The sequence below is a fragment of the Schistocerca cancellata genome, chromosome 12 (assembly GCF_023864275.1).
Source record: "Schistocerca cancellata isolate TAMUIC-IGC-003103 chromosome 12, iqSchCanc2.1, whole genome shotgun sequence".
NCBI classification, from domain to species: Eukaryota; Metazoa; Arthropoda; class Insecta; order Orthoptera; family Acrididae; genus Schistocerca; species Schistocerca cancellata.
This window is the reverse complement of record NC_064637.1, coordinates 61,630,192-61,640,867: the sequence shown is the minus strand read 5'-3', so window position 1 is coordinate 61,640,867 and position 10,676 is coordinate 61,630,192. Positions and strand designations below refer to the sequence as shown.

General features: G+C 48.7%; 1 protein-coding gene across 1 annotated transcript in view; it reads right to left on the bottom strand.

The window, feature by feature from the left end:
* Positions 1-749: 749 nt before the first annotated feature.
* Positions 750-10,676, bottom strand: part of LOC126109716 (uncharacterized) — a 146,750-nt gene continuing 136,823 nt past the window's right edge. Inside the window, exon 8 of the mRNA XM_049914772.1 lies at positions 750-1,035. Within this exon, the coding sequence (XP_049770729.1) occupies positions 888-1,035 (148 nt within the window). The 3' untranslated portion in view covers positions 750-887. The remainder of the gene's footprint in view (positions 1,036-10,676) is intronic.

The following is a 10,676-nucleotide window of genomic DNA, read 5'->3' as shown; positions in this document are numbered from 1 at the left end:
CGAGTGATGAGAATGAAATGATGATGACGACAACACAACGCCAAGTCCCTGAGCAGAGATAATCTCCAACCCGGTTGGGAATCAAACCTGGGCCCGCTTGCATGGAAGGTGGGCACGTTACCATCCACCTAAGCAGACGGACATTCCAAGTAAAAAGCTTGAGCTTTTGAAAAGTTACTAGCAAACTCTGGGAATTCTCTTTCACAGTGAAATGCTCTCCCATAATGTAGTACTGATAATTTTTCAATTTTCTAATTATACAGCAATTAAGTACACAAGCTTGCTTAGCCGACTATTCCATCTTTGGCTCTTTCTATTTTCCTGTTTTTTATATTAATATAAAAACATCTGGAAGAGTCTGGTATTTTATTATTTTTTGATAGGTGTATTCCATGTGTCTATAAAGAGGTATTGCACAAAAGCCTTTTGTCTATAAAGAGGTATTGCACAAAAGCCTTAAATGGTCTAGCCTTAAATGGTCAGAGCTATGTAAGACAAATGGTAACTAGGTGTGTGATTCATTTAGTTAAAATGTACAGTCACTTTATGTTAGGTGTCAGCCGGGGGGAACCCACTACTTGGCACCTCGGTGTATGTCAGAACGGTGTAAAGAAGTGAAGTCTTTGTTATTTTGTTATTTGGTGCTGCTTACAGGTCTCAATTGAATATTGAAGCTCCTTGATGTTACAAAACTAATCAAAAAGAGGAAACATTGGGTTTTAATAAATATGAAGAGATTGAATACCCAGTTGCTGCAATATTCTGCTCTTTATTTAACAAATGTTTGTTATGTCCATTAATAGTCAGAGGACAACAGGAGGAGGACAAAGAGACTTCACGGGCATAATTACAGGTAACGCAACCAAATTGTGAACAAGGATTATAAATCATCCGTCACGGTGACAGTAATCTGCATCATCGTCTTTTGGGAAATCCTCCTCTGTCACCCAGGCAGTGTTGTAGATCTTGAGATTCGGCATTTTACATTGCAGCTCAGTGAAATCATTTTCACTCTCATATGTCACACGTAGCTCCCTGTGGATGGAGAAAAAAGGATGTCACACTGACACTTGTATTTCTGCAATTCATCATGCACTGTTTCTTATAATCCGATTTCTTATAATGCCACACACCAGATACACTGAAATCCTCACTGCTGTGATGTAAATGGGATACCGAGGAAATTTATCGGTTTATTTGGGATCGAGGGAAGTAAATTCTCATCAACAATAAACTTTACATTGAACAGGTCTGAACTTCAGAAGCATACACAGCCAATAGAGTTCAGCATAAATGCTTAGTTTGACATACCAAATAAGAACATCAGCTGATCAGTGTAATACCTCACAACTCCCTTTGTTGTGACAATACAATCCCTTTAACTTTGTGGTTGTGATGTAGCAATTGTTTCCTTATTTTTTGGTTCATGCTTCTTTTGATACTGATTAGGCACACACTTGAACAAGCATATCACTGCTGCCAAGCCATTTTAGTTTGCCACTGATAGAAGGAGGTATATGTTCTGTTAGCAGTCACATACATCACATTAGAGGGTGCTTTTTGTGTGCACCAGTAAAACATTACAATAAATGACGTCGGTGGTGGCTCCTAAATAAACATTCACACTTGTCTTGCAAATGGATTCTTTACATTTAATGGAATGCTCGTGCATGTGCACAACATAATTAATGCTGAAAAATGATAAGTCAGAAAGTATACAATCATAGGAGCAAAACATTCCATTAAATGGAATGTGTGCGCACAACATAATTAATGCTGAAAAATGTGTGTGTGTGTGTGTGTGTGTGTGTGTGTGTGTGTGTGTGTGTGTGTGTGTGTGTACAAGGTTTGGGAGGATAATTACGGTCTGTGAAGGCTGCAGTGAGACTGTTGATATATACCGAGACAGCTCGTCACTGCAGATGCGACGACCACGGGTGGCTAGGCTGTACAGATGGGACTTTTTGGTACAGAATGGGTGGCAGCTGTTGAAGTGGAGGTATTGTTGGTGTCAATAATCAGCATTGGGGTCTGAAGACTTCCGGCATAAGAAGTCAGCCTCATTCTGCCAACGGCCTTGTCAAAGAGGGCGGAGGAGCGGACAGAGGTTCAGGGCACTCTCTTGTCCTTGGGGTGGGAAATTGCCCTTGAAGGCAGAAGAGTCAACAAAGATCAATGGCATGAGGATGCAGAAGGCAATGGAAACCACTGCATTAAAGACACGTAATGTGTATCCACAGGACCTGTGGCCTGTAACTGAAGTGCCATGACGTTCTCTCCATTGGCAAAAGATTCCAGAATAGTCCTCCATTTGGATTTCTGGGAGGGGACTGCCAAGGGGGAGGTTACCACAAGAAAAATATTGAACAATCAATGTAAAGATAATGTTCAACGAGTTGGGATGTGGAATGTCAGAAGCTTGAATGTGATAGGGAAACTAGAAAATCAAAGGGAAATGCAGAGGCTCAATCTAGATATAGTAGGGGTTAGTGAAGTGGAGTGGAAAGAAGACAAGGAGTTCAGGTCAGATGAGTGCAGGGTAATATCAACAGTGGCAAACAGGAGTAGGATTCGTTATGAATAGGAAGGTAGGGCAGAGAAAGTGTTACTGTGAACAGTTCAGTGATAGGGTTATTCTTATCACAATCGACAGCAAACCAATACTGACAACGATAGTTCAGGTACACATGCCGATGTCACAAGCTGAAGCTGAAGAGATAGAGAAAGTGTATGTGGCTATTTAATTGATAATACAGTATGTAAAGGGGGATAAAAATCTAATTGTCATGGGAGACTGAAATGCATTTTTAGGGATAGGAGTAGAAGAAAAGGTTACAGAAAAGTATGGGCCTTGGACAAGGAATGAGAGAGGATAAAGATTAATTGAGTTCTGTAATAAACTTCACCTAGTAATAGTGAATACTCTGTTCAAGAATCAAAAGAGGAGGAGGTATACTTGGCAAAGGCTGGATGATACGGAAGTTTTCCGTTAGATTACATCATGGTCAGACAGAGATTCCGAAATCGGATACTGGATTGTAAGGCGTACCCAGGAGCAGATATAGACTCAGATCACAACATAATAGTGATGGAGAGTAGGCTGAAGTTTAAAACATTAGTCAGGAAGAATCAATAAGCAAAGAAGTGGGATACAGAAGTACTAAGGAATGACGAGATATGCTTGAAGTTCTCTAAGGCTATACAGCAATAAGGAATAGCTCAGTAAGCAGTACAGTTGAAGGGGAATGGACATCTCTGAAAATGGTGATAACAGAAGTTGGGAAGTAAAACATAGGTACAAAGAAGGTAACTGCAAAGAAACCATGGGTAACAGAAGAAATACTTCAATTGTTCAATGAAAGAAGGAAGTACAAAAATGTTTCGGGAGACTCAGGAACACAAGTCACTGAGGATTGAGATAAATAGGATATGCAGGGAAGCTAAGACAAAATGGCTCCATAAAAATGTGAAGAAATCAAAAAAGAATTGATTTAAAAAATGGCTCAAATAGCTCTAAGCACTATGGGACTTAATATCTGAGGCCATCAGTCCCCTAGACTTAGAACTACTTAAACCTAGCTAACCTAAGGACACCAGACACATACGTGCCTGAGGCAGGATTCGAACCTGCAACCGTAGCAGCAGAGCAGTTCCAGACTGTAGCACCTAGAACTGCTCGGCCACAGTGGCCAGCATGTGATCTACAAGCTAAGCTGCAACCACTGTGGTGGAAATTCGTGGTAAAGTCTTATGGGACCACTGAGGTTATAAGTCCCTAAGCTTATGCACTACTTAATCTAACTTAAACTAACTTACAACTAAGGACAACACACACAAAACCATGCACAAGGGAGGACTCGAAGCTCCAACAGAGGAGCCGCGCAGACTGTGACAAGTGCCTTAGACCGCGTAGCTCCCTCGCACGGCCCTGCAACCACTGTGCTGCATTCTATATAGGCATGACAACCAACAAGCTGTCTACATGAATGGCCACCGACAAACTGTGGCTGAGGTACAAGTGGACCAGCCTGTTGCTGAACACGCTGCCAAACATGACATCCTTCATCCTTCACACCAACACCAGCTCTTCTGAATTGCGCAGGTGGGAACTTTCCCTGCAATACATCCTACATTCCTGTAACGTTCCTGGCCTCAACCATCATTACTCATTGTCCTCACCCATCCAGCCCCTTCCCTGTTCCCTTTCCAACACTACACAGCCGTCATTCCACCATCACACCCAGTCTGCTTACTTCTCTCCTTTCCCTCTACTTCTTTCACCCCCTCCCCCTCCCGCTCCCCCGCCACTTCTCCCCTCCCCACCATCTAACCTGCAGTACTTCACTGTCCGCCACCTCTACCATACCATCCCTCCCCTCCCCGCCCCAGCTTCCTCCTTATCTCCACACAATCATCATTCCCATCATGCACTGGGGCTTTTTTTTTTTTTGTGGTTTTAGGGCGCACAACTTCAATGGTCATTAGCGCCCTGACTACTCTAAGAATGCACTGCGAGGCACAAGTTGACAACAACAACTAAAAGGGAAAACACGATAAAAGACTGACAGGCATAGGATTAAAAAACAGCATCATCAAATGTCCTTAGCGAGGTTTGTCAAATTGATAAAACGAAGAACACGAGCAGCTGCTCGTGGGTCATCCGCTAAAATGGCATCGAAAGTATTTGGCAGGTTAAAATCGCGGCGCAGTGTGTTAAGATCTGGACAGGACATTAAAATGTGTCTAACCGTCAGCAAGTGCCCACATGGGCAGAACGGCGCCGGCGCAGCCGTCAGCAGATGGCGATGGCTGAACCGGCAGTGTCCAATTCTTAACCGGGCTAAAACGACCTCCTCCCGCCGAGAAGGGCGTGAGGAGGACGTCCAAGCCACGGGAAGAGGTTTTAAGGCCCGAAGCTTGTTGTCGGTAAGTGCAGCCCAATCGGCATGCCACAGCGACACAATGCGCCGACAAATGACCCTGCTAAAATCGGACGAAGGGACACAACAAGAAGCTGTCCGAGGCTGGAGGACCGCAGCCTTGGCCGCGGCATCTGCAGCTTCGTTCCCAGGGATACCGACATGGCCAGGAACCCACATAAAGCTAACCGGAGAACCGACGTCCACCAGCTGCTGAAGAGAGCGTTGGATCCGGTGTACGAAAGGGTGAACCGGGTACGGATCACTGAGGCTCTGGATGGCGCTCAGGGAATCTGAGCAGATGACATAAGCAGAATGTCGGTGGCGGCAGATGTAAAGAACAGCCTGGTAGAGGGCAAAGAGCTCAGCTGTGAAGACCGAACAATGGCCATGGAGCCGGTAGTTGAAACTGTGTGCCCCGACAATAAAGGAACACCCGACCCCGTCATTGGTCTTAGAGCCATCTGTATAAATGAAAGTCATGTTGATGAACTTTGAACGAAGTTCCAAAAAACGGGAGTGGTAGACCGAACCGGGGGTGACCTCTTTTGGGAGCGAGCTGAGGTCAAGGTTAACGCGGACCTGAGCCTGGAGCCAAGGTGGCGTGCGGCTCTCACCCACTCGAAAGGTTGCAGGGAGTGAAAAATTAAGGTGTTGAAGGAGGCGACGAAAGCGAACTCCAGGGGGTAGCAGGGCAGAGACATACAACCCGTATTGACGGTCAAGAGAGTCGTCAAAAAAGGAACTATAAGACGGATGGTCGGGCATTGACAGTAGCCGACAGGCATACCGACAAAGCAGTATATCGCGCCAGTAGGTGAGTGGCAATTCGCCAGCGTCAGCATGAAGACTCTCTACGGGACTGGTATAAAATGCTCCGATCGCAAGTCGTAAACCCCGATGTTGGATGGAGTTGAGGCGGCGTAAGATGGATGGCCGTGCAGAGGAGTATACGAAGCTCCCATAATCCAGCTTGAAGCGGACGATCGACCGATATAGACGAAGTAGGACGGTTCGATCCGCTCCCCACGACATACCACTGAGAACACGGAGGACATTTAAAGAACGGGTACAACGGGCGGCCAAATATGACATGTGGAGACCAGCTAAGTTTCCTGTCAAATGTAAGGCCTAAAAATTTGGTTGTCTCCACGATTGGGAGAGCAACGGGACCGAGTCGTAAGGACGGTGGGAGAAACTCTTTGTAGCGCCAGAAGTTAATACAGACCGTCTTCTCGGCAGAAAAACGGAAGCCATTGGCGACACTCCAGGAGTAAAGACGGTCAAGAGAACGCTGAAGACAGTGCTCCAGGACACGTGTACACTGAGCGCTGCAATAGATGGTAAAATCGTCCACAAAAAGGGAGCCTGATACATCAGCTGGGAGGCAATCCATTATTGGATTGATCGCGATGGCGAAGAGAGCGACGCTCAAAACTGAGCCCTGTGGCACCCCATTCTCCTGGTGAAAGGTGTCGGACAGGACAGAACCCACACGTACCCTGAACTGTCGATCCATTAAAAAGGAACGAATAAAAAGAGGGAGGCGACCGCGAAGGCCCCATGTATGCATGATGCGGAGAATGCCCGCCCTCCAACAGGTGTCGTAAGCCTTCTCCAAATCAAAGAACACAGCCGCGGTCGGGCGCTTCCGCAAGAAGTTATTCATAATGAAGGTCGACAAGGTAACCAGATGGTCAACAGCAGAACGGCGCCTACGAAATCCACATTGTACATTGGTAAGTAGGCGTCGAGACTCGAGCAGCCAAACCAATCGAGAGTTAACCATTCGCTCCATCACTTTACAGACACAGCTGGTAAGCGAGATATGTCGATAACTGGAAGGTAAGTGCTTGTCCTTCCCCGGCTTAGGAATCGGGACAACAATAGACTCGCGCCAGCATGCGGGAACATGTCCCTCAATCCAGATGCAATTGTATGTACGAAGAAGAAAACCTTTACCCGCAGGAGAAAGGTTCTTCAGCATCTGAATATGAATAGAATCAGGCCCTGGAGCGGAGGACCGTGATCGGCCAAGTGCGTTTTCGAGTTCCCGCATGGTGAATGGGGCATTATAACTTTCACAATTCGAGGAGCGGAAGTCAGGTGGCCTAGCCTCCTCTGCCTGTTTGCGGGGGAGGAAGGCAGGGTGGTAATGAGCGGAGCTCAAAACCTCTGCGAAAAAGCAGCCGAAGGCATTGGAGACAGCCTCAGGGGCCACAAGGACTTCATTCGCGACCTTCAAGCCAGAAACTGGGGAGTGGACCTTAGTGCCAGACAGCCGGCGCAGGCTACCCCAGACAACAGAAGAAGGAGTAAAACTGTTGAAGGTGCTTGTGAAAGCAGCGCAGCTGGCTTTCTTGCTTTCTTTAATAATACGACGACACTGAGCACGTAATCGTTTATAATTAATACAATTCGCCACTGTAGGGTGGCGTTTAAAGGTGCGTAAAGCACGTCGACAAGCACGTAAAGCGTCTCTACATGCTGCGGTCCACCAGGGGACCGGTACGCGACGTGGAGAAGAAGTAGGGTGAGGGATGGAATATTCAGCAGCAGCGAGAATGACTTCCGTGAGGTGTGCGACCTGACGATCGCAGCTTGTGAAGGTTTGATCCTGAAAGGTCGCCCTGGAAGAGAAGAGCCCCCAGTCTGCCTTGGAGATGGTCCAACTAGAGGAGCACGGAGAGGGAGTATGCTGCAGGAGATGGATAACACACGGGAAGTGGTCGCTCGAATATGTATCAGCAAGTGCATACCACTCAAACCGGCGTGCAAGTTGGGGAGTACATATAGAGAGGTCTAAATGGGAATAGGTGTGAGATGTGTCCGAAAGAAAAGTAGGGGCGCCAGTATTGAGGCAGACAAGATTGAGCTGGTTGAAAAGGTCTGCTAACAAGGAGCCCCTCGGGCAGGATGCTGGAGAGCCCCAAAGGGGATGGTGGGCATTGAAGTCTCCAGTTAACAAAAATGGTGCAGGTAGCTGAGCAATAAGTTGCATCATGTCTGCCCTGGTAACGGCAGATGACGATGGAGTGTAAACGGTACAAAAGGAAAACGTAAAGGTGGGGAGAGTAATGCGGATGGCAACTGCCAGCAGGCCAGTGTGCAACGTGATGGGATCGTAGTAAATATCATCCCGGACCAGCAACATAACCCCTCCATGAGCTGGGATACCTACCACAGGGGGTAGGTCAAAACGCACAGAGGTGTAGTGTGCCAAGGCAATTTGATCGCGTGGGCGTAGCTTCCTTTCCTGGAGGGCTACGACGAGCGGACGATGCAAGCGGAGCAGCAACTTCAAGTCCTCTCGGTTGGAGCGAATGCTGTGAATATTCCAGTGAATAAGTGCCATCGTAAGAAAAGGAAGATGAGAGAAGGGGTCACCTCGAAGGCCGCTTAGGGCCTGGCTTCGAGCGAGCACTGCCGCCGCTATCAGTAGGCGGACAGTCATCGTCCATGGGGTCTATAGGGTCATCGGCCATCTCGGGAGGATGGCCGGGAGGGGGAGCTTCCTCCGCCGGTGAACGGCCAGATGTACGGCTACCAGCGGTGCGGCCAGGCGAAACGGATGACGGCCTGGGGCGGCAACCGCTGGGTGGCGCAGGAGAAGAAATGCGCCGTGGCGGAGAAGGAGAACTGTGCTTCCTATGCGCCTTTTTGGAAGGACGTTTGGTGGATGTACCGGTCGAAGGCTGGGAGGTCGAGGGACGGAGGAAGTCTGCACGGGATGGTTCCTTCTTGAAGGCCCGTGCATCTGACTTCTGGGTCTTCGACTTAGCAGAAGCTGAGGAAGGGGCTGGTGTCTGTGGGGTGATGGGAGGAAGAGGAGACGTCGACCGCGCGATCTTAGCACTGGCCGAACGGACGACCGTGGTGCTGAAGGTCAGATCGCATGTCTGGGTTGCTACCTCCCGGGTAGTCCGAGGAGAGGCGAGGACAGTACTGTATTTGCCCGCTGGGAGCAGCGTGGGCTTCCTACTAGCCAATAGCTTGCGAGCAGCCGAGGTGGACACTTTCTCTTTGACCCGAATTTCTTGGATACAGCGTTCTTCCTTATAGACAGGACAGTCGCGGGAGGATGCGGCATGGTCACCCTGACAGTTCACACAACGAGGAGACGGAGGTGGACAGTCACCCTCATGGGCATCCCTGCCACAAGTGACACATTTAGCCGCATTGGAACAAGACTGTCGAGTGTGATTGAAACGCTGACACTGGTAGCAGCGCGTAGGTGTCGGGACATAGGGGCGAACAGAAATAACCTCGTAGCCCGCCTTGATGCGCGATGGCAGCTTAACACTATCGAAGGTCAAGAAAAGTGTCCGGGTCGGTACAAGGTCATTGTTGACCTTTTTCATGACCCTATGGACAGCCGTCACGCCCTGCTCAGCGAGGAAAGATTGAAGCTCCTCATCAGTCAATCCGTCGAGGGAGCTAGTATAGACTACACCACGAGACGAATTCAAAGTTCGATGGGCCTCCACCCGGACAGGGAACGTGTACAGGAGGGTGGCCCGAAGCAGTTTTTGTGCCTGAAAGGCACTCTCAGTTTCTAGTAATAAGGTGCCGTTACGCAACCTGGTACAAGATTTGACAGATCCGGCTATGGCATCTACGCCCTTCTGAATAACGAAAGGGTTGACAGAGGAAAAATCCTTTCCGTCCTCAGATCGAGAAACTACGAGGAACTGTGGGGCAGGCGGTAGTACTTTTGTCACTGTTGGCTGGTCACGTTTCCGTTTTTGGGTCGAAGTCGAGAGAGATGGAGTAGAATCCATTGCGGAGGAATCCCCCATGATTGCCAGCATCTCCGATGGCACGCTCCTTCCTTGTGGGGACCCTCTCAGAGGGCACTCCCACCTTAGGTGAATGTTTACACCTCAGGTCACACCTCCCGAGAAACAGACGGAGGGACCAATCGGCATGGTCAGAAGGTATCAGCTCAGGCAATCACCCCTCCCCGGGCCTGGCCTTTACCAGGGGGTACGCGCGTGCCTTACATGTCTACCCAGGGCGGGGACTTACGCGTTACCCCGTCACCGGCTACGCGTGCGAACGCGTGGGTCGGCCTTCAGGCACGCACAGGGAGGAAGGAAGAAGAGGAAAAAGAAGAGAGAGAGAGAGAGAGAGAGGGAGAAAGAGGACAGACTGTCTCAAACGCCAAGGCGGAGACCAGAGAAGGCAAGGAGAAGAAGGCAATGAGAAGGCAAGGAGAAGAAGGCAATGAGAAGGCAAGGAGAAGAAGGCAATGAGAAGGCAAGGAGAAAAAGGCAATGAGAAGGCAAGGAGAAAAAGGCAATGAGAAGGCAAGGAGAAAAAGGCAATGAGAAGGCAAGGAGAAAAAGGCAATGAGAAGGCAAGGAGAAAAAGGCAATGAGAAGGCAAGGAGAAGTCAAGGGAAAGAGTAAGGAAGACAGTGAGGTGGAGAAGAGCAAAGAAAGGAACCAACAAAAGGAAGGAAGAAACGAGAAGTGAAAAACCAAAAAGACCACGATTATAGGTCGTGGAACCGTCCGTCTCCGGACGCAGGTGCTAACTACCCCCGTGAGGGGGATGGACTCCTTTTAGTCGCCTCTTACGACAGGCAGGAATACCTCGGGCCTATTCTAATCCCCGGACCCGCAGGGGGGCACTGGGGCTGCTCGCAGTGCGGTTTCAGTTGCCCGAGACTGCATTCGGGCATGTGTGGTCTGTTTGTGCATGCATGTGCGTATATTGTAGTTGAAGGCCTTACTGACTGAAAACATTATTTGT